The sequence below is a fragment of the Carlito syrichta genome, unplaced genomic scaffold, assembly GCF_000164805.1.
Source record: "Carlito syrichta isolate Samal-C Ts95f unplaced genomic scaffold, Tarsius_syrichta-2.0.1 Scaffold288451, whole genome shotgun sequence".
NCBI lineage: Eukaryota > Metazoa > Chordata > Mammalia > Primates > Tarsiidae > Carlito > Carlito syrichta.
The window spans coordinates 339213-364152 of NW_007232547.1; the positions used below are offsets into that span (position 1 = coordinate 339213).

At 38.4% G+C, this 24940-nt stretch overlaps 1 protein-coding gene across 1 annotated transcript in view; it reads left to right on the plus strand.

Moving 5' to 3' along the window:
• Positions 1 to 24940, plus strand: part of VTI1A (vesicle transport through interaction with t-SNAREs 1A) — a gene marked incomplete at its 3' end in the record, with an annotated part of 101069 nt that overhangs the window by 5075 nt on the left and 71054 nt on the right. The window contains exons 2-3 of the mRNA XM_008053787.2: positions 10009 to 10067; positions 15310 to 15420. Coding sequence (XP_008051978.1) covers positions 10009 to 10067; positions 15310 to 15420 — 170 coding nt within the window. The remainder of the gene's footprint in view (positions 1 to 10008; positions 10068 to 15309; positions 15421 to 24940) is intronic.

Genomic DNA, 24940 nt, shown 5'->3' on the forward strand with positions numbered 1-24940 from the left:
AATCCTATCACTTTGTGGCTTACTCAGAAATGTACCAAGAAAGTATTATGGCAAAGTGGTTTGAACTCAGACATGACATCAGATCTGTCTGGAATCCCATTTCTTACCAGATGTGCAATCATGGGCAACTTGCTTAGTCTGTATAGGCCTGTCTCCTCCTTCATCTGTAGAATGGAAGTGAGAGGGTAATAGTTACAACTTTACATTGTCATAGAAATCAAGTGAAATAAAATATGTAATACACTAGCATGGTTCTTACACAGAGAAAGTGTGTTATAAGGTAGATATTAGTGATATTACTGCTACTCCTGAAGACAGCAGCTGGTAAGATTAGCCAGGACCCAGCTCTTCAGATTTTGTCATATTAAACTCTTAAAGAAACTGTGGACTTCAATCATTTCTTCCTTTCTGTTCCTTGACTAGAGTTAGGTGAATTTCTCCTGATGAACACCTACATTTGAAAGGAGATGAGTGATCAGGGACTTTTGGATATGAAATTGGAATTGGGCTTTGAACTCAGGATATCAAGGAGGGAATCAAGGAAGAGACGTGAAAGTTGTATGGGCAAGGCATACCATTTCTCATGCAAGAAAATGAGTCTGGTGGATTAGTTATGCCAAGCCCTGGAGTATTGTCTAGACTTAGTTATGTATTGATGAAGCCGTAAATATTGTTCTTTGATTTTCTCTTGCCTTTGTAAGATGGTTGCAGTGAAAGAATTCAGAAAAGTCTGCTTTTATTTATAAATACGGTGGCTGCTGAAAATATATGTGGCTCTAAAACTGTGATGTCGTCGTGTAGCTATAGAGCACTTGAAATGTGGCTGTTGACACATAGTGAAACAATATTTTCGATAAAGCAGGTTAAGTATTGTCACAACTATTAACAAAAGCATTATTAAAATCTATTTCACTTGTTTCCTTTCACTTTTAAAAATGTTGCTACTACAAAATTTGAAATTACATATGTGTCCTATATTGTATTTCTGTTGTTCTAGAGAGTTATGATTGAAGGGATGGTTTCAGTCCTGATTCAGGAACTCATTGACACTATAGACAGTTTGCTTCTTTTTAGGAGTTAGGCTGCCTTACAATCAGCTTGATGAGCTGCTGGGTGAAGTCCAGCTTTTTCCACTGAGCTTACAGAGAAAATAGCCTTCAGCTATTCCCGAAGTCCCAGTTATGTCTCATAAGAAAGTTTAAGCATTTATAGAGTTTTAGTCATCTTTGATTACTATACGCACAAATAAATATGTGTGTATATGTTTATCTATAGCTCCCTATATGTATCTGTATGTTGTGTGTATGTGCATATTGTGTTGAAGAAACCTCCCTCCCTTCAACAATTTAGTCAACCTAATGACTTCATTGCTTTTTAAAAAAATAGACTTTTTATTTTAGAACACTCTGAAATTTACAGAAAAATTACAAAGATAGTGCAGAGAAATCTCATATATTCCATACGCAGTTTCCCCTTTTATTAGCACCTTACATTAATGTGGTACATTTGTTACAGCCAGTGAACGCATATTGATACATTATTATCAACTAAAGTCCATACTTTATTAAGATTTCCTTAGGCTTTTATTTCTGTTAATCAATGTCCTTGTACTGTTCCAAGATCCAATTTAGGATACCACAAAACATTTAGTAGTCATGGCTCCTTAGGCACCTCTTAGCTGTGACAGTTCTCAGACTGTCCTTATTTCTGATGACTTTAGAGTTTAGAGGAGTATTAGTCAGATATCTTCTAGAATATTCCCTCAATTGGGATTTTTCTGATGTTTTTCTCATAGCTAGACTGGAGTTCCGGGTTTAGGGGAGGAACACCACAGAGGTGAAGCACCATTTTCATCACATCATATCAAGAGTACATACTGTCAACACAACTTACCACTGCTGATGTTAACCTTGATCCCCTGGTTGGGGTTGTGTTTGTCAGGTTTCTCCACTGTAAAGTTACTGTTTTTCATGCTGTTCGGAAGAAAATCCTATGCATAGCCTACACTTAAGAAGTGGGGGCGTTAATGTCCTAACTTCTTTCTACATAAATTATTTGGAATTCCTCTATGTAAGAGAGGTTTGTCTATTCTCTATTTGTTTATTTATTCAGTCACTAATACCAGTATAGATTCATGGATGTTTATTTTATCTTTTATGTTATGGTTTTGTACTATTTTATTTGTTTTGCTGCTCAAATTGTTCCAGCTTTGACTATTGATAACTTTTCAGATGTCTTCTGTGTCCTTTTGATATATCCCATCATTGTGGTTTTTTTTTTCTTTTCTTTTTTTTTATTTTTTAATCCCTTACTCTCTGGTACTATAAAGTAGTCCAGGATCATCTTGTATATTTCCTGTTTAGCCCTATAATCAGTTACTTCTCTGAGGAATCCTGTTTCCTTTAATTGAGGATGTGTATTAGAAACCAAAATGTAGACACTGAGTGTGCTTGTTGTTACTGGGGTGTCATTGCTCCTGGAACCTCTCAGGTGATAGAGCAAAAATTCATGTGAATATACTAACCCATGTATGTGAACATATCTATAAGTATTTGTATATGTAACCATTTGCATATGTAGTAAGTTAAACATGAGTTCCTACTGGCATATCTAACTCTAATTCATTATCACATGGATCATTTTTTTTTTTTTTTTGAGTTGGAGTCTCACTCTGTCACCCAGACTGGAGTGCAGTGGCCACTCCCGGCCACCGCAGCCTCGACCTGCTGGGCTCCGGCGAGCCTTCCGCCTCAGCCTTCCAAGTAGCCAGAATTACAGGCATGCGCTACCATGCCCGGCTGATTTTTTGATTTATTGTAGAGATGAGGTCTCGCTGCCCAGGTGGGTCTCGAACCCGCGGGCTCAGGCAATCCACTCATCTCAGCCTCCCAAAGGCGCGGAATTACAGGCTGAGCCACCAAGTCCGGCTACACAGGGATCATTTTAGAAGGGCTTTATTTTAACATTGACCATTCTACACCATGTTACACAGTGTAGCATCAGTGATATACCTACTTTAAAATTATCTGTTCCTCTATTAGTGGTTTCACTCCACATTTCTCAGTACATATATAATTTCTGCTGCTAGTTTTATTTTTAAATGCCTTCGTTGCACAAAGACAGGTACGAGTAAGTGAATTCAAGTGAGTCCTGACACTTTCACTGTACTTTATGAAGGGTGTTTAATGCTAAGCACTTCTGTATATATCAAGAATCATACTGTGCAAATATTTTTGTGTATATCAGCTCCAAGCACTTCTGTTAATATTGAATAGGGAATGGGAGGCTGAGGTAGAAGGATTACTTGAGGCCAGGAGTTCAAGGTCAGCTGGGCAACACAGTGAGAACTCATCTCTACAATAAAATTAAATGAAATAAAAATAAAATAAAAATTACCTGGGCATGGTGGCATTTCCCAACTACTTGGGAGGCTGAGATGGGAAAATCCCTTGAGCCCAGGAGTCTGAGGCTACAGTGAGCTATGATCGTGCCACTGCACTCCAGCCTAGTTGATAGAGTGAGACTCTGTCTCTAAAAGAAAGAAAAAAATTTAATGAGTAGGAAAAAAAGATCATACTATGCTAAGACGTGTATATCAGCACTTATCAAGCCTATATGCAAAAAAAGTAGGGGAGTTTGTTTATATAGTACATTTTATACAGTACATATATAGGGATTAAGAGCTCAGTTCAGGACAACAGACCCCATTGGAATTCCAACTCTGTCATTTATTAGTTGTTGAACAGAAATAATTTAATCTCTGAATTTGTTTACTGTCCTGAGAATGGGATAACAGTACCTCCAAAGGACTGTTTTAAGGATTGCTATGATAACATTAAACACAGAGCACAAATGCACAATAATGGTAGCTGTTAGATCTGAATCCTAGGAACACACTGTTTATAAAGAGGATGTCATTTGGGGTGGGTAGAATGAATCTTTCTTGGTAATTACATGTGAATGTTGCCCAGTTACCAGAATTTAGTGTTGGTAGGGTATTTCCAAGGTCTTTTAGTTTAGTCCTTTTTTCTTTTCTTCCTTCCTCATGCATTCCCTCAAATCATCAATTTTTAAAATCTTCTCTGTTTAAAATTACGAAGAACACTGGGAGAGCCAATCGGAGATTCTCTTAGTTCCATAAGTATTTCTGACAATGCCATCACGAAATGGATTTCATGAAAAAATGATCTATTTGTATCATTCCACCTTTATTTCTTTTGTAATGGGAATCTTGCCATTTCAAGTGGGAAGATTCGCCCCAGTCCTCACTGGTACATTTTCTTTTTCTCAGTTTCTTTGTAACAAATACGTTGCTGATTTGTTCTTTTAGTAAGCAGTTAGTGACTAGCTTTCTGTGTTAAATACAGAGGGGAAAAAGATTTGTCAAGAGTAGTCTTTGCCTTTAAGGAGCTGGAGTTGAGGCTGAGGAAACTGAAGAACCTAATTTCTGATGACCATTGAGCCCCCTAGAGCAGAGAAGAGCTCTAGGAATTCAAGGAGACAAGGTATTCTCAGGAGCTCTCCTGGAAGGATAGGTGGGATTTGGACAGGCAGAAACAAGGAAAGATTAGATTATAAGAAGTTACAATAAATGGGTGCATTGGGCATCTGTTGTTTTCAGAATCCTCCGTTGTGTCTTCTCAGTTTTCCATTGAGGAACCACCTAAACTCCCTTACTCCAGTCTTGGTAGAACTGATAGGCTGTCCTAGGTCAAGAGGTGAACATATTGCCCAGGCAAGGACATTAATAGAATTTTGCCAGGAAATTGAATTTTGATCAGAGTGAGATTGAATTGAATCTGATCAGGAGAGAAAATAGAGCCATTCAAGACTCTAGCAGAGACTGCTGGTGAGTTCCTGCTCCCTTGATGCCCTGAGCCATTCCTGATGTTTCCCCAAGCCGGGTGGCTAATTTTTTTCCATCGACTCTGTGAGCTACCTCCATGTTGTTCTAATAAATTCTCTCTTTTGGCTTAGTTTAGCCAGAATAACTACTGTTGCATTCAACCAAAGAACCCTGAATAGTAACTTAACAAAAGTTTAGAGAAGAAAAAAATGGGATTTGTTTGGGTCGTAATGAATTGTCTTTCTGGCTAGGATATAAAGTACATACTGGAGAACTTGTAGGTGGAAATAAAGTTGGAAAGGGTACTTGGCTCTGGAATATGGCGGGCCTTGACTATTAGATTCAAGTGATACTATCAAAGTCAAAAATTTTAAAAGTTTAAGTGGGAGAAGGAGCATTTGGGAGATAGGGAAATCAAGGTGGCTAGTAAAATAACTTCTTTTATAAATTCTTGCATTGTTCTACACTATTTATTTAACTTACCATAATTTTTTGAGAACTGATACTATACCCAGGGTGCCAAAAGAAGTATACACATTTTAGGAGATGTTATCTATGTATTACTTTTAGTTCACTGTAACCAGAAGTGTCTGGACACTGATGGTAACCACTCTGAGCATCTCTTGTAATTGCAGAAGTCAAATGTGACTTGTACTCATTTTTTTGTTATCATGTATGTTGAATATTGCTATCTTTTTTTTTTAATTGTAGAGACGAGGTCTCAACAATTTGCCCAGGCTGGTCTTGAACCCCTTGGGCCCAGGCAATCCACTCACCTCGACCTCCCAAAGTTCTGGGATTACAGGCTGAGCCACCAAACCCAGCCGAGTATTACAATCTTAATACAGTCTTTTCCTTTCTTAAAATGTGTATACATTTTTTGAGGAACACCCTCTGTATATAGATTCAGTGCTGGTATAGGACTATAAAGATGATTAAGACATTGTTTCTTTCCAGAGCCTCCACGCTGAAAGGTTAATCAGACCTGCTCATGTGAGAGATAAATTACTAGGATTATATAAGAGTTGTTGGTATTTTATGTCAGAGAAAGTAATAAACTCTTATGTTGGGTTAGGAAAGGTTTCAGATAAGTGATGATTTCTGAAGAGAGTTTTGAATAGTGGTTTGCCTGGTGGTCCTGGTGGAGTTGGGCATAAACATGGGGATTAAAGGTTTGAAGTTCTAGAAATATATCAGGATTAAAGATAAAGCCTTAGGTTAATAAATTCATAGCTTAAAAATGGATGAAATTGAGCCGGGCTCGGTGGCTCAGCCTGTAATCCCGCACCTTTGGGAGGCTGAGATGAGTGGATTGCCTGAGCCCGCGGGTTCGAGACCCGCTTGGGCAGCAAGACCTCAGCTCTACAATAAATCAAAAAATCAGCCGGGTGTGGTAGCGGGCGCCTGTAATTCCGGCTACTCGGAAGGCTGAGGCAGAAGGATCGCTGGAGCCCAGCAGGTCGAGGCTGCGGTGGCCGGGAGCAACCACTACATTCCAGTCTGGGCGACAGAGTGAGACTCCAACTCAGAACAAACAAACAAACAAAAAACAACAACAGAAAAATGGATGAAATTGCCCAGAGACATAGACAATAGTCAGAAAAGAAGAAAAAGAAGAACGGAACTTTAAGGAACACTGGCAGTTAAAAGATGTGCTGAAAAAGATAATGCCCAGCAGAGGACACTGAGACAGGAGTGAGCATTTAAGAACTAACCATCACCTGAGCCCAGCAGTTTGAGAGCTCTGCCCTCCAGCCTGGGCAACAGAGTGAGATTCCAACTTGGGGAAAAAAAAAAAAAAGCCACTAACCATAAAACGGGGCTGCCACAGAAGCCAGGTGAGGAAAAAGTTAGAGGATGGGAGAAGCAAAGTGTCAGAAGCTACAAGATTAAATAAAAACAGGACCAAAGAATGTCTATTAGTTTGGACCATGGAAGGGTTATTAATCTAGTGTGAGTCATTTCTGTGGAATGGTGGGGGCAGGCACTAGCTAACAGGGAGTAGATGGGGAGATGAAGAAGGGAAGTGGAAAATTGCATTTCAAGAAAATTGTGGATGAAAGAAGGATATTAGTGGAGGGAAACAGGTCAAGGGAGGCTTCTTTCTTTGTTTTACTAATGAGAAAAAACTAATGCATATTAGTCCTGGAGATCCATACATGGGCTTTCCTAACATTTTTGGCATCAGGGATCTGTTTTGTGGAAGACAATTTTTCCACGGATGAGGGATGGGGGAGAATGGTTTTGGAATGATTCAAGTGCTTAACATTTATTGTGCACTTTACTTCTATTATTGCACTGTAATGTATAATGACACGTATAGCATCACCACCTCAGCTCCACCTCAGATCATCAGGCATTAGATTCTCATAAAGAATGCGCAACCTAGATCTCTTGCATGTGCAGATCACAGTAGGGTTTGTGCTCCTATGGATACTTGGATAGGAATTTTTTTTTTTTTTTTTTTTTTTGAGTTGGAGTCTCACTCTGTTGCCCAGACTGGAGTGCAGTGGCCGCTCCCGGCCACCGCAGCCTCGACCTGCTGGGCTCTGGAGATCCTTCCGCCTCAGCCTTCCGAGTAGCTGGAATTACAGGCATCGCTACCACACCCGGCTGATTTTTTGATTTATTGTAGAGATGAGGTCTTGCTGCCCAGGCGGGTCTCGAACCCGTGGGCTCAGGCAATCCACTCACCTCAGCCTCCCAAAGGCACGGGATTACAGGCTGAGCCACCAAGCCCGGCTTGGATAGGAATTTAATGCCACTGTTGATCTGACAGGAGGTGGAGCGCAGGCGGTTATGTGAGAGATGGGGAGTGGCCATAAATACAGGTGAAGATTTGCTCTCTCACCTACTGTTTATTTCCTGGGGTTCCTAACAGGCCACAGGTCAGTACCAGTCTGTGGCCCAAGGGTTGGAGACCTCGACCTTAAAGAAAATAAGATGTTCTTTTTGACAGTGTAAATACACAGTCTCAGTCTTGATCCAAGATGGGCTTGTCTTATTTTGTATTCTTCTGTAAAACAAAAATATAGTGCTATTCTAATATAACTGTGTAGAAATGTTAAAAGGATTGAAATCTGCCAGGAGCAAATTAATTTTGGATCATATATTAAAAATTTTAATCTGGCTATATGTAGACTTAACTTTTTAAATGAGGGAAAGTCAAGCCAAATTCTAATTCCAGATATGTTTTTTTCTTAGGGGAAAATATTTTGAGTACACACAAAACGTGTGTGACAACTGATCCTCTTCCTAGATTGGTGGTAACAAAGGGTTAGCAAAATTTAATAATCTAATTATTGTTTTAGTAAAGTATTAATTTATACTAATGATTCCCCATTTTGGATTGACCATTCTTCTGAAGGGCTGGTCTACTATAGGTACTGTAGCCATTTTAAACTTCTTGACTTGTCTAGTCTATTGTGTTAGTAAGTCTCATTAGGACATAACCCAATTTTAGAAAAAGAAAAAAGTTTGATTCAAGAGACTGAACTATAATGAAGTTTTAAATAAACTTTTATAAAGTCAAACTGTTTCAGTTATTTAGAACCAAGAACTATCTGTCTGCCTTTCAGCTTTATTTCTTTCTAAAGACAGTCTTTATTTTCAACCATTGTAAAATTGCTTTCTCCTAGGAGAAAGACTAGTGGATGCCAACAAGTTCTGGGCTCATATTGTCATTCTCCAGGAGAGAGGAGAAGATATTCCCCTTGCTCTAGAACTTTGATTATCCCCTTGGGCCATATGCCTATCCCACTCTCTACCCCCCAGACGATGTGGCCAGAGGGAATGAACTACTAACATTAGTCCAACTGGGATTAGATATTCATCATTTGCCAAGTCACTGTGACCAAAGAAGCGGGGTCATATAAGAAGACAGCATTTTCTACTTCCTTCCTTGGTGGGCAGGGGGCCCTTGACATATTGATGCCAGGTAGACAAAACTATAATTGTTCAACACATTTGTTTAGCAAAAAACTTATCTGATATTTGAACAGATGGGCTGATTGGTTTCGAATGAATGTATGAGAAAGTTTTCTGAAATTAACTAAATTAAAGAAAGTTTTCTGAAATTTCTAGCAGGGCATGTCTCTGCTAGAGAAGGGAATGTTTGGGTTATATGTTGATTGTGATAGTTTAAATAAAACATGTATAGAGACTTGGTACTTTACAATTTAAAAGTAATTCTACTTGTATCAAGTTTATTTGAGTTAGAAATAATTCAGTAGATATTTTTTATTTTCCTTTTAGAGAGTATGGACTGAGTTTTTGTTTTTGGGTTTTTTTTTTTTTGAGTCAGAGCCTCACTCTGTCACCCAAGCCGGATAGAGTGCAGTGGCACACTCGCAGCCACCGCAGCCTCGAACTGCTGGTCTCGGGTGATCCTTCCACCTCAGCCTTCCAAGTAGCTGGAACTACAGGCACCACCATGGCTGGCTAATTTTTTGATTTATTGTAGATATGAGGTTATGTCAAGTTGCCCAGGCTGATCTTGAACCAGTGGGTTCAGGGAATCCTCTCACCTCAACCTCCCAAAGTGCTGGAATTATAGGTGTGAGCCACCACTCCTGGCCCGGACTGAGTTTTTAGGGGAAAAAAAAAATTTTTTTTCTTGCTCAAGATCCCATAACTAGTGAGTAAGATAGTGACTTTTGGTTTGGAATCAGTGACTCTGATTTCAAATATTTCTTCCATTATACCTGATTCTTAATGCTACTGAAAGTATAATTTTTAAAAAGAATTTTAAGACCTTGCCCAGTTTTAGGAAGTATTTTTGTATGTGACTTTTAAAGTGTATTCAAAAATCAGCTATTCTCAATTTATTAAAGTTATGACTTTGCAGATTTCTCAGGCCACCCCTAAATCTGCTACTGTTAATATAGTATCTCCTAAAGAACAAAATAATTTGAAAATTAAAGCTCTTCCAAATATATGGCATCTTTTAATAATTAGATACTTTATAAGATTATACATTTCCAGACAGCCTAGAATCAGTGGCTTATAATGGTTTTTAACCCACCAAAGAATGATACACTCTTTTGCCTTATATTTTCTAATCTTACTGACTGGAAAGAAAAAAAGTATATAAAAACAGAAGTTTTAAAATAATAAATGTATTTGTATCTTTAGCTATTCCTTGATATTATTGTTTGTTTCAGATGAGAAGAAACAGATGGTTGCAAATGTAGAGAAACAGCTTGAAGAAGCAAAAGAACTGGTATGTACAGACTTACTGATGTATTTTAGCATACAGCCAAAGCCAGACAAGCTAATGCCTTCCTCCAGCCTGTTTTATACATTGGAAACATTAATTACTGCTGATTAACATTTTGTAATTCAGAATTTTTCAGTCTTTAAATAGAAGAGAATTTAATCACTTCTTGGGATTTTATTCTTTTTTATAAAGTTGATTCACCAGGCGTAGTGGCTCAAGCCTGTAATCCCAGCACTTTGCGAGGCTGAGGCAAGAGGATTGCCTGAGCTCAGGGGTTCGAGACTAGCCTAGGCAACTTGGCGAGACCTTGTCTCTACAATAAATAAAAAAAAATAAGCTGGGTATGGTAGCGTGCGCCTGTAGTTCCAGCTACTTGGAAGGCTGAGGCAGAAGGATCACCTGAGCCCAGCATGTCGAGGCTGCAGTGGCCGTGAGTGTGCCACTGCACTCCAGCCCTGGGTGACAGAGTGAGACTCCAACTAAAAAAAAAAAAAAAAGAAACTGATTCATTAATTTTTATTTCTTCATAATACTTTTCTTGACAGCTATAAATAGCAGAGTTGGTATCAGACACTGGGTTTAGCATAGTACTTGCTTTATAATATTTAGTTTTCTCAAAAACTCTGTGAGACAAGCATTATTTGTCAAAAACTATAAAGGATCTGACATTTTCCCCTATTTGCAAACTAATAAGTGAGCTTGTCACAGTTTCATGGATGCTTATAGAAGACATGAGACTCTAAGTCAGATACAAAAGATGTTTATTACAGCAAAGCAGCTGCCAGCGTTTCAGCCTGGTTGCATCATCTACCTGAGTTTCAGTTCCCACATTGGTGATACAGGTGGGCCTACGTGCACGCTTACAAAAACAGTAGAATATCATATAGGAGTAGAACAAGAGCCTGGGTAGTGTACCACTTTATAACAAGTGTACCGCTTTATAGTAAGTAAGGCCACTGTTTGTTCCAAAGATGTACACATTATTTCCTCCTTTGTGGTTGCTCCCTACAAACACAGCCCTAAGAAATGGCTCAGACTGGCCGGGTGCGGTGGCTTAGCCTGTAATCCTAGTACTTTGGGAGGCTGAGGCCACTGGATTGCCTGAGCCCACGGGTTCGAGACCAACCTGGGCAACTTGGTGAGACCTTGTCTGTACAGTAAGTCACAAAAACTAGCCAGACATGGTGGCGTGCGTCTGTAGTTCCAGCTTCTTGGAAGAGTGAGGCAGAAGAATCACCTAAGTCCAGCAGGTGGAGACTGCGGTGGCCGTGAGCATGCCGCTGCTCTCCAGCCTGGGCGACAAGGGTAAGACTCCAACTCAGAAAAAAAAAGAATGGCTCAGATAGAATGCTCAGGATCTTGCAGTCTTAGCATATCCATCAAGCCTTGCAGGAGCATGAGAGAACCTTGGTGCAGAGATTCTCAAAACTGTTCTTCTGTTTTATAGAAGGAAACTAAGGCTCAGAAAGATTAAGTAATTTGTCTGAGGTCCCATATTCTGTTAAGTAGTCAAATATGGTTAGTACTTAGATATGCTAAGCCCACAGCTCTAGCTATTCACTACTTTCTCATATAAATAAATTCATAAATGAGGGAGCAAAAGACTATTTAACATTGGGTACCAATTTTTGGTTTTAAAGCCAGGTATTGCGAGTATGACTCATCTTTTACTTTGCATTGTGACCCCAGATGAGTGTATTGCTTTTTTAAATGCTGACAGGTACTACTTGGTGTCAGTACCACTTATTGATATCCTTAGGACAGCTTCCCAAAGTGTGTTCTGTAAACTGACATTACCTGTTGAAACAAGTTTGGGAAACAGTAGCTTAAACATAGTTGGGAGTTGGGGTCTTTTTTGGCTGTTGTTTTTCTCCAGAACCTTCTTGGACCCTTAAGTAAGCTAAAAGGTATTCTGAATCTCTAAGAAAGGACCATGGAGGGTAGCTAAAGACAGAAGCATTTCTCAAGCTTAACTGACAGAGAAATACTTATTACATGAGAGGCTGCTGCTTTGGTAGTATTAAGGAGCAGTTGATGATGTTCCCCATTGCACAGTAGACATTTCCCATGTGTCTTCAAGCACTAAGGCATGGAGCTGCTCGATCTTGTCTGTTGCTGGTTATTTTCTGGCTATCAGAATGTCTGATGGTCCCCACATCCTATAAGGTCTACTTCTGATCTTAGAAGCCTGTATGATGACCACTTGTGTATCTAATCCTAAATTGTTCCCTACATCTTTAAAATTTTTTTTAAAAAGTCAAAAATAAATAAATAAATAATTAAAAAAAGAAAGAAACTTCTAGTCTCTGCTGGCTGCTGTCACTATCTCTACAGTGGCTGCTTTATTTATGTCTAATGTCTATAGTATCTAACGTTTGCCTTTCTTTTGAAAGTTTTTTGTTTTTCTTTTTAATGCTTTTTGATGCTCTTTACATTTTTCTATTTTTCTATTCACCTGGTTCTCTCATACTTCCTAGACTTAATGTAAAAAGATTGGCTTTTTAAACACCAGAGCAACCAATCAGTATACTATTTCCTTTTGGTTGGCAGGGTAATGATAAATAGTATAACCAGTCAAATCTTTGGATCTTGAGTTGACTTCTTATTTGACCATTGAGTTTTCAGTAAGAGCTTTTTTGCTGTCAAAATTTGTGTTTTGTTTGTTTTTGTTTTTTTGATTGCTTTCTTCTGGAGACATTGTTTACTTGATGATGTTAGAAAGCTTGTTTTCTGGCCCGATGCAGTGACTCACACCTATAATCCCAGCAGTTTGGGAGGCCAAGGTGAGAGGCCTTTGGGAGGCTGAGGTGAGTGGATTGCCTGAGCCCACTCAAGTTGCCTGGGCAACTTGGTGAGACCTCATCTCTACAATAAATCAAAAAATTAGCTGGCATGGTGGCGCATACCTATAGTTCCAGCTACTCGGAAGGCTGAGGTGGAAGAATCACCTGAGCCCAGCATGTTGAGGCTGCAGTGGCCGGGAGCAGCCACTGCACTCCAGTCTGGGTGACAGAGTGAGACTCCAACTCAACAAAAAACAAACAAAAAAAACAGTATAGACCATAGCTCTCTCATGGAGCTTATAGTCATCTTTATTTACTAATGTAAAGTGTTTTAGCTAATACCTGTGTTTCTGTTTAAAATGATCAGAAAGCTGACTTTACTTCATTCCGATAACATTCTTGTTAAGGACACAGTTCATTATATCACATCATGTCATTTTGATAAGGACCCTGGGAGAAAACTTTTTTAAATTTGACTATTAGAATTAGTTGTGTTTCTGTTGGATATTTGGTTTAATCTCTTGGACACTGCACATCTTGTAATTATCCTGTCTTCCCCTCTACACCGGCCACATAAATATTGTGATAACATAGAACAAGCACATATTAGCCTTTCTTGATTTCACTTTAAGTGCTTATTGTGTTTCCTTTTGCTTTCTTAAGTATGTTCAGTTTTAAGTGTCCATGTAAAATGCCTTATACAAAAATGTGCTTAACTCACAGGTTTTGACTTACATGTACTTTTACAAGTATGTTAGAAGTAAGTGCTTGATGATTTCAGAGTGGTGCTTTAAGTAATTCCTTGTTAAGTAATGATTTAATTTATTGGTGATTCACGTTTATGTTGAAACATGTCAATAGTTTAAATGATCAATGTTTAAATCAAGGCTAATTTAAATTATCTTTGTTTCTTTATAAAAATTGAGGCCTACTAATTGAAATGTAATTGTCTGGTTTATTTATATTCTACTACGGTTATTCAGTCCCTAACACTGGTCAATAAGAATTTTGTTAATGATAAGCTTATGGTGTTTATAAAAATAACTTATTGGAATGCTTTATAAGGTAAATGCAACATGGCAACATTTTTGCATGTGATTTTACTAAATGTGTCCTGGGACAATTTGTTGTTGTTACTAGCTTTTATGCCAACTATAAGTAAGCTAGTTCTGGTACCTTGTATAGTGTTTGTTGTATTTATTCTTTATTATTAGTGATTATCATTACTATATTTAACATTAATCTAGTGATTACCAAGTAAGAGACACTGTTGTAAGCACAGTATAGGAATTGCTTCATTTAGTTTTCACAGCTGCCCTAGGAAAGAGATACTATTTTTAAAATGAGAAAACTAAGGCACAGAGACATTAAGAAACTTGTCCAACGTTTCATAACTATTAAGTAGTGGAATCTACAATGTGAACATAGGAGTCTGACTTCAAAGCCTGTGTTCAGAACATTATAGTACTTATGTATTGTTGCTCATTAAACTCTCATGTGTTGTTTCCAAAGTGTTATATGATCATGTTTAAAAAGTACCCTGCTGTGATTTCAGTGAATTGCATTTAAATTAGCATATTATTGTATCCATTTAACTCTATATCCATGTAGTTATAAAGTATCAGGAGTTAGGCTGGGAGTTGAGATCACATATTGGTTGGTATATGATTTTCCTCATTAGAAAATACTTTCTAGAAGAAGTTTCACCAAATGACTATGGCTGAGCTGTTGTTTCTTTTCTTTTCTTTTCTCTCTTTCTTGTTTTTTTTTTGGAGTTGGAGTCTCACTTCATCGCTCAGGCTGGAGTGCAGTGACACGCTTATGGCCACCCCAGCGTCAACCTGCTGGGCTCCGGCAATCCTTCCAAGTAGCTGGAACTACAGACTCGCACTCCTGCGCCCAGCTAATTTTTGATTTTTATTGTAGAGACGAGGTCTTGCCAGATTGTCCAGGCTGATCTCAAACCCGTGGGCTCAGGTAATCCACTCGCTTCAGTCTCCCAAAGTGCTGAGTTTACAGGCTGAGTGGGCTGATGTTTCATAGATCAACCCCAGGAAATAATGACTTGGTTTATCTTTTCATAGTTCTGGAGGCCCACGGACAGGAGACAAGACCAGGTTAGACTGAATGATAAGCTATTCCAGGGATATTGAAATAAATTATTGAGTGTTTGGGTAAATGAGTGTGTTTTAAAATAAACTCTTGGTGAAGCAGCATTCCATATGTCACTTGTCAAGTACTCAGAACTGGTGAACTAAATAAAAATTAAGCACAAAAGTAATTCCAATGTTATTTGATCATTTAGCACTCTGGGCTTGATTCCTCAACTGATCCCTTCAGCACCCTGAATCTGGTTCCTCAACTACAAAATGAGGAATTGCAACTAAGTCTCTCCAATTATAAACATTTTGTCAAATATGAATAAGCATAGTTTAAATCACATTTTTCTCTTCTCCTTCTAGCTTGAACAGATGGATTTGGAAGTCCGAGAGATACCACCCCAAAGTCGAGGAATGTACAGCAATAGAATGAGAAGCTACAAGCAAGAAATGGGAAAACTTGAAACAGACTTTGTAAGTTGTATTCCACCCTTTGTCATATTTGCTGATTTTTAGACTTTTCACTTATGTTTTTTATGATTTCCTCCTTCACAGTCTTCAGGGGCTCATGTTAAGGCAAGCAACAACTTTAATTGTTTATGAGTTAGAGATCTAAAAATATTTGTAGAAATAACTAATGATAGAAATTAAGGTTTGTTGGATTCATTACTCACAAATAGATCCAAATTATATGGTTCTTTGAGTCTTGATAGTAATTACTTGTATTTAGCATTTATTAAAATTTTGAAACCCAGTTTCCGGTGTTGCAGGGTTTGCAGCCTTTATGTTTGCAGTCCTTAGATTTCAGGGGTTTAGGAATCTCCCATATCGTTAGATGCATGTTTCTCTGTGCATTTTCTTTCTGAAATAAACTCCATAGACTTCATTGCAGTCTTAAAAGGATAGATTATGCCTTCCCCAAAACAAGATTAAAAGAACTACTTACAATTTATCATGTATACATGATCCTTCATGTTGATTGCCCATGAGAATGTTTAACTTTCTTTTCCTATGTATCTGGTTTTCAACTCTATCCAAAATATAGCAAATTTAAGAATATAAACTTAAATACCTAATGTTAAAGTTATTCGTAATTAGAAATTAATAGGAGTCAAAAAGACACAGCTGAGCAATTCTGGTTATATATCCAAGTACTTCTGGTAATGTATTCAAAACAATTGAAAGCAGAGTCTGAAAGAGCGATTTGTACATCCATGTTCATAGCAGTACTTTCACAGTATCAAAGAGATGGAAGCCACCTAAGGGTCCATTGATAGATATATAAATAAAATGTGGTATATACATATCACAAAATATTCAACCTTAAAAAAGGAAAGAATTTCTGACACATGTTACAACATGGATAAACCTTGAGGACATTATTGTAAGTGAAATAAGTCAGTCACAAAAAGACAAATACTGGATAATGTTACTTATATGAAGTATCTAGAATAGTCAAATTTATAGAAACAGAAAGTAAAATGATGGTAGCAAGGGACTAGGGGGAGGGGGAGTAGAGAGTTGTTTCATGGGCAAAGAGTTTTAGTTTTGCAAGATAAAAATGCTCTGGAGATAGGTTGCTCAACAATGTGAATATATTTAACATTACTGAACTATACACTTAAATATGGTTAAGAGGCCAGGCTTGGTGGCTCAGCCTGTAATCCCCTCACTTTGGGAGGCCAAGGCGAGAGGACTGCCTGAGCCCATGGGTTTGAGACCATCTAGGGCACCATGGTGAAATCCTCGTCTCTACAATAAATAAAAAAATTAGCTGGGCATGGTAGCACTTACCTATAGTTCCAGCTACCCAGACGTCTGAGGCAGAAGGATCGCTGGAGCCCAGTATGTTGACGCTAAGGTGGCGGTAGCCGTGAGCGTGCCACTGCATTCCAGCCAGGGCGACGGAATGAGACTCCAACTCAAAAAAAAAAAAAAATAAAGGTTAAGATGGTAAATTTTCTGTTATGTGATTTTACCTCAATTAAAAATAAAAATTCTTAAAAAGATACAGAAAAAAGTAGTTTTAGGTGGGGCTCAGTGGTTCAACCTGTAATCCCAGCACTTTGGGAGGCCGAGGCGAGTGGATGGCATGAGCCCGCAGGTTTGAGTCCCGCCCGGGCAACTTGGCGAGACCTCGTCTCTACAATAAAATAAAAAACAGCCGAGCGTGGTAGCACGCGCCTGTAGTTCCAGCTACTTGGAAGGCTGAGGCAGAAGGATTGCCGGAGCCCAGCAGGTCGAGGCTGCGGTGGCTGTGAACGTGCCACTGCACTCCAGCCTGGACAAATAGAGTGAGACTCCAACTCAAAAAAAAAATTGTTTTTAAACTCTGCTAATGATAAAAGGGTAAAGAAGTTAACTTGGTGAGACCTCGTCTCTACAATAAATAAAAAATCAGCCGGGCGTGGTAGCACGCACCTGTAGTTCCGGCTACTTGGAAGGCCGAGGCGAAAGGATTGCCGGAGCCCCGCAGGTCGAGGCTGCGGTGGCCCAGAGCGTGCCACTGCATTCCAGTCTGGGCGACGGAGTGGGACTCCGATTCAAAAAAAAAAAAAAAAAAAATGAATACAGTAACAACTAACTGCTCTTGTGTAGGATGGTGTAAGAAATTAGGATTTCAGCCGGGCTCGGTGGCTCAGCCTGTAATCCTGCGCCTTTGGGAGGCCGAGGTGAGTGGATTGCCTGAGCCCGCGGGTTTGAGACCCGCCTGGGCAACTTGGCGAGACCTCCTCTCTACAATAAGTCAAAAATTAGCCGGGCGTGGTAGCGTGCGCCTGTAGTTCCAGCTACTTGGAAGGCTGAGGCAGAAGGATCGCCGTAGCTCAGCAGGTTGAGGCTGCGGTGGCGGAGAGCGGCCACTGCACTCCAGTCTGAGTGACAGAGTGAGACTCCAACTCAAAAAATAAAAAATAAAAAAAGAAATTAGGATTTCAGCAAATATATTAAATTTCATGTCACTCACATTAAAAGATACAGATTAGGAAAGATCTGAGCCTTACCTGTGAGCAGCAAAAGTCATGTGTTGGCACATAAATCAGCTGTGTTTTTTAATCTGGGGCCCAAACTCTCAAGGAAAGCCAATAATTTATAAGGGTCTTTCTACCTCTGTTACTGCCTTAGGTATTTTGCTTTTGTAGGTTGTACCTTATAGACGACAATGTATTTTTCCACTGTAAGACCAATGACAATGGGCCTAGTAGAAATTCTTCCTAGGGTCCGAAAATATGGTGATTTACAGTTATGCATGTTTATTTTATATTTTAATGAATATTATCTTGGGAAAGTGAGATGGGTCAGATCAGTGATTCTGATGTAATTGCTTTTAAACTGTGCTTCTATTTATTTAAAAAACAAAATTGAAATCCACAATAAGCCTAAATTGATAAAATAAATATAAATGCTTAGTCTGTGCTCTGTAGTAGATAAACTCTTCTCCAACTGCTTGTGAGAGGATTTAAGAACATGACAAATGAAATTTATACTGAGACTATTCTAACTAAAGTTAATTGTTCAATATAAGTGATGAAAATATATATATATATATATTAAGTTGGGGTCTCACTCTGTTGGTCAGGCTGCAGTTCAGTGGCACAATCATGGCTCATCACAGCCTCAACCCCCTGGGCTCAGGCAATTCTTCTGCCTCAGCCTCCTGTGTGGCTGGGACTACCAGCACGTGCCACCACACTTGGCTAATTTTTGGATTTTTTGTAGAGCTGAGGTCTCACTATGTTACCTAGGCTGGTCTCAAACTCCTGGGTCCAAGCAGTCTTCCTGCCACAGCTCCCAAAGCACTGGTATTAGGCATGCACCATCATACTCACCCAAAATAATATATTTGTAAGGATTATTTTAGTTTCCTTACTTTTTTTTTTTTTTTTTTTTTTTTGAGTAGGAGTCTTTCTTTGTTACCCAGGCTGGAGTGCAGTGGCATGGTCATGGCCACTACAGCCTTGACCTACTGCGCTCCGGTGATCCTTCCACCTTAGACTTCCAAGTAGCTTTCATAGGTGCACACCACTGTGCCCTGCTAGTTTTTGGATTTATTGTAGAGATGAGGTCTTGTCAAGTTTTCCAGGCTGGTCTTGAACCCCTGAGCTCAGGTAATCCTCTTGCCTCCACTTCCCAAATTACTGGGATTACAGGTGTAAGGCTCTGTGCCTGGCTGCTTACCTTATTTTTTCTAGAATTCTTTCCCAAAGATTTTTCTCATAGATTCTAGAAAAGCAAATGGTATTAATTTGCTAAGGCTTGCCATAACAAAATGCTACAAACTGGGTGGCTTATACAACAGAAATTGGTTTTCTTAAAATTTTGGAGGCTGGAAGTTCGAGATCAAGGTGTTGGCAAAGTTGGTGCCTTATGGAACCTCTGGCCTTGATTTGTAGATGGCTTCTCCCTGTGTCTTCATATGATCTTCCCTCTGTACATTTCTATATCCTAATTTTATCTTCTTATAAAACACCAGTCACATTGAATTAAGGCCCATACCAATGACCTTATTTTAACTGAATTACCTCTTCAAATAGTCTACCTCCAAATATAGTCACATCCTCAAGTATGAGAATTAGGACTGCAGCATATACATTTTTGGGTGACACAATTCAGCCCATAATGTTGGGTTTAGTTTTAATCTTTTCTTCTTAAAATATTTTCAGAAGTTAAGTTACTTCTGTGGCTTATTATGTCAGCTAACCCAGTCTTTCATCTTTTTTGTTTCCCAAAGAATTCCATACTGTATAAAGTTCTTTAGGTGTTTGGAAATTGTATACAAGGGGTGTCAAAAAAAATGTATACACCTTTAAGTATGACATTTGCTTAAAAGATGGTGTTAATCAATTGAATGCTAGCATCACCAAGCAACAAACAGGACAGAGAAAATGGCGGAAGCACGGTTGAGTGAACATTACACTGCACATTGCTACTGTAATTTAGTTCAACTTTGAAAAGTAACACATAGATAACATCTCTTAAAATATATATCTATAAGCCAGGTGTGGTGGCTCATGCCTTTAATCCCAGCACTTTGGGAGGCCGAGGTGGGATGAGCAGCCTAGGCAACATGACGGTTCGAGACCAGCCTGGGCAACATGACGAAACCTTGTCTCTACAATAAATCAAAAATTATCCGGGCCTGGAGGCACATGCCTATGGTTCCAGTGACTTGGAAGGCTGAAGTGGAAGAGTCGCCTGAGGCCAGCAGGTTGAAACTACGGTGGCTGTGAGTGTGCCACTGCACTCCAGCCTGGGTGACAAGAGTGAGACTCAGACAAAAAAAAACCAACATGCATATACATTTTTTCTGGCACTCCCTGTATTTGGATAAGTGTTCCTTTCTCAGCTGTAGAACCAACAACTATGAACTAAAAATTTATTTTCTAGACTATCATTAAAAATTCATGTGTTTATGTGTATTTTTGCTACCACAGATTTCTTCTACCATGTCAGGAAATATCTTTCACCACCACCACCACCACTTCTATTTTATAGTGATTTACGGTTTGTAAAGTACTTTAACATACATTACTTCGTTTCATTTCATTGTATGAAGAGCAGACAGAGCAGATATAGATTACTGTCCTAATCTCATGATAGAATCAAAAGGCTTAGCTTAATTATGGATCGCATTCAATAAGTCTTTGAGTCCTGTATGTCCGAGGTGCTAGAATAGAGTGAACAAGATTAAGTTCTTGCTGTCATGGAATTTAAATTCTAGTGGGGCGAAAAAAATCTAGTGGAGTAAAATTCTAGTGGGAATGACAATAAATAAATACTTATGTGTTATAATTTCAGGTAGTGATAAATTCTGTGGAAAAAAAATAAAGTGAGTAAATGAATAGAGAGTGGCCAGCAGGTTGGGTGTGGCTATTTTTGCTAGGGCTCTACTCTACTGTCTTAATTTGTATATTGTTGTCACTCCATGGCTTCAGTGATTTCATCTATACTCACTTGTATTTCTAACCCAGACCTATCTATACCTCTAGATCCATATTTCTTGCTACTTGTTGGACACTTCTAACCCAGAATTCCTTAAACACAAACACACAGATTCAATGAAGGCTGGGTCATTTCAGAGTTATTGTTTCAACCTTGCACATCTAATTGGTCCCTAAGAATTAGTTCTTCCAGCTAAATGTCTCCACTACTGGGAGACTTCATGATTCCTCAATCTGGATAATGGTAGTAGTCTTTCCCACCTGTGTTCTTCTCTTATTCTAAACCCTCTACACCATTCTAAAATTACCTTACAAACACACTGATCTGAATATATCATGCTATTACACAAAATCCTAGAGTCCTCATTGTTTGCTGGATAAATCCAGGTCAGTTTTTCTAGGTTTTCTGTCCCCTTACTTCTTCACATGTCTAGTAATTTTATAACTGTATGCCTGATATTGTGGTTTCTTTGTTGTTGAAAGCCTAGATTTTATTACTTTCCTTTAGAGCAGTGTATCTCAACATTTTCTTCATTATTACTCTTTTAAGGAAACTTTTTAGACATTTTTATAATAATTATTCCAACCCTCTCCCCATGAAATTTAATACCACAGATATACTGTATATCTGTACACATCCTTTCATGTACCATGACCCTTTGGAGGGCCACACATCTTATTAATATCCAAGATTCTTCATCCTCCCATGAACCAATTTTTGCCTCTGTGGACATGATATTGCCTTTGTTAACAGTACATGCTTTAGATAACGTGAAGATTTATTCAGGCATTTAGATGACTTACCAGCAGACCAGATGTGGCCTTTCAGATATTATTATTAAACTTTGTTAGGGCTTGTTTAGAATAGCCCTACTTTTAAGGTGTGGCCTTTCAGGAGAGAGTGCTTCCAGGCTGGGAGCCATGGCCATTGTGGGACTCATTTTACGTGTTCCTCCTCTTCAAGGAATTGCACTCCTATGCTACTTGTTGCCCAGCTGTGAAAAACAATTGATTCATACATCTTGTTCATTTTTACAGTTGTTTAAAACAGAAGAGTTAGTCTTGTACCAATTACTTTATCATTACTGGAAATGCAAGTTCAGTGTAGTTTTCATGTTTTTTCATTCCTTATTGGTTAATTGTATGCATCTGAGACTGAAAAATAATAGTCTGCTGTTTACTATAGAGAAGTTGAAACTTACTGAAGATTCAAGTCTAAGTCTGCTGAAATGAATTGATAGTTGACAGATTAATAGGAGAAAAAAACAAACAAAATTTACTATGTACAGAATCATGGTAGCCACACACAAACTATGAGACTTGAAGATGTGCCAGATAACTGAAGCTTTTATACTGTACAAAAAGGAATCGAAACTTGGAGCTTGTGACAGATTATAGGAAGGATAGGGGAGGGATAGGAGAGGTATAGAAAAGACTGGAAGCTTGGAGCTGGTGACAGGTTACAAGAGGGAGAGAGATGGAACTGTGAACAAAACTTGTCTTGAGATGCAGATGGGGCCTCACAGGTAGCAGCCCGCAGAAAGAATAGATGGTAACCTGTAGTAACAGTTTCTCTGATACCTTTAAAAGTATCAGACTTTTAGTCTTTTTTTCCTGTGAGTTAATCCTTCCAAGATCTATATATTGTAGAATAGGAGGAACCTCAGAGAAAGCCTATTTGCATCTGCTCTTTACTTCACTAATGTCAATTTTCTCTACAGATGCAATTTCCCCCACAAAGGGCAGCATTTCAGAACCGTTCCTGTGTCTACAGCCCCTCTGAACAGCCACCTGGAAATATGCCTAATAAGTATATTTTGGGGCAGCATATTTTGTTTCCTTCATTACAATGACTTGTCATAGAATAAAATGTGTAACTGACTAAATCCCTATTTAAAATATTTAAAAATTCAGGCTGTAATTTGTAATCAACATTGTGGGAGGTTAAGAGAATTGTCATATTTATGTTCCTATTTATACTGTTGACATTCCTGTTAATTCTATTCACATGTCTAATTCCATTCTTCTGGATTTTTGTTCCCTTTTAGCCTAATATTGTTCGTTGTTGGCTTCTTGTAGTCTCAGAATAAGTTAAGAATATTAGGTCCAGAAGAGGTCAAATCCAAAAACCTTATTTTAGACAAGGAAATGGAAGACCAGCGAGACCAAATGACTTACCTTAAAGTCACCCTGCTTTTTTGAACCAGGACCAAAACTGAATAACTAAGCCCCCATTCTAATGTCCTTTTCATGATCCTTTACAACCTGTCCCTCTTCAAGTGTCCATAAAAATTTACTTAAAAGCCTCTGTAGGTATTTGGGGGGAAAAAAAAAGCTTTCTAAATAATTGGAATGCATGCAAGCTGTTCTTGTAATTTCTTCCTTCAATGTTGGTATGAAGTCACCTAGGACCTTCTCATGCAGGATACTGCAAGAAGGTATACCAACCAAAAGCAAAAAATAATAATTGAGAATGTTTTCAAGTTTAAGATTATTGTTTGCTTCTGAAGAAAGTAAAATCAAATTTAAAAACCCTAAGCTTATATAGACTAAAAAACCCACCAAAATCATATAGAATGTTTGACCAAGTCCCAGTAAATAGAAAAAGAAAGAAACAAGTGGTGTGCCAGTATAAGATTCCAAAGGTCATGAGGACATGGTGTGTTGAATGCTTTTCACATCTCTGATATTGTACTATGATGCTAGCACCATCTTGTGGTTGATTTGTATAGTTGCATATTTCTTTTTTCTTGTTCAAAAGCTGGATTTACATTAAGACACACACATACAGAAGGGTTTCGGGTGGAGGATTAGATCGTAACGAATGTTAGAAATAAAGCTTTTTAGCCTCAGTCTCAAGTTCACTTCTATTCCCAGGTCAGTGGTGCCAGAATGCTGTCCTTTCCTGTTTGGCAGACTATGTGATGTGATTGTTAGACCAGCTCCTAGTGCAGAGCTGGTCTACATCAGAGAATGGCACTTCTATTGACAGTCTCAGCAGTGAGGCTGAATGGTCCTAGAAATCCAACTACCTGCAGACTATCGGAGTTGGTCCCTTAGGTCAGGGTTCAAAGGATGTTGTGGAACAGCTTGAAGCTTTTACTGCTACTACCTGTACTCTCTCTTTTCATAGGTGAATGGACAACTTGAGTATCTGAGTTTGTGAGTAAAGCCAGTGCCCATATTCTTCTTTTTTTAAAAAAAAAAAATCTGAGATAGACTAAAGAAGTGCAAATGAGAAAGGTGAATTTAATTTTTGATATTTGTGGAAAGGTTAAGAACTTGATGCTTCTGTCTACATTTTATCTTTTCTGTACTTATGGTTTCCTGGGCTATTTTACTTCTATTTCTGTGGCAGCTGTAGGAAACCATGAAAGCATGTTTTAGAGGTTTGGATAGTTTCAGTGGTAATATGCGGTAATTGTAGCATCAACTAATCCTTCTTGCAAGAATATAAGTGCATTCTAAAAAGAAATGAGAAAGCCAGACTGGACACAACCACCTCAGAAAAATTTTCTTTACTATGTATACCTAATGAATATACCTGCTATTTTTAAAAATTGCATTTGTTTTTTGGTTTTGTGTAAATATAATATTTGTTCATTGTAGAATATTCTGAAAATACAGAAGAGTAAAAGAAGAAAAAAATCCACCTCAGCCTTTTTACCGCAAAAGAGCCACATTTGGCATTTTGGTTTATTTCCTTCCAATCTTCCCTTCCTCTCTCCCTTGCATAATTTATTGTTTTGTTTTACATAATAATGATGTTACTTGGTCCACATATTTTCTTTTCTTTTAAACATAAGATTCTAACATTGGTATTTTCCATTTCTGTAACTTCTTGGATCGTTTTAATGGGTGCATAGTGTTTCATTGAGTGGTGTCAGCCTTTTGTTGAATTCTAACACATTTTCATTTACTTCCTCTAAAACTTATTGTGTCAAAATGAACATATTTGAATAGGTTTCTTTTCATCAGGATCATTTCTCAGAAGGCAGATTCCCAAGCCAAAAAGTATCAACAGTTTTATGGCTCTTAATAAAATATGCTTGGAA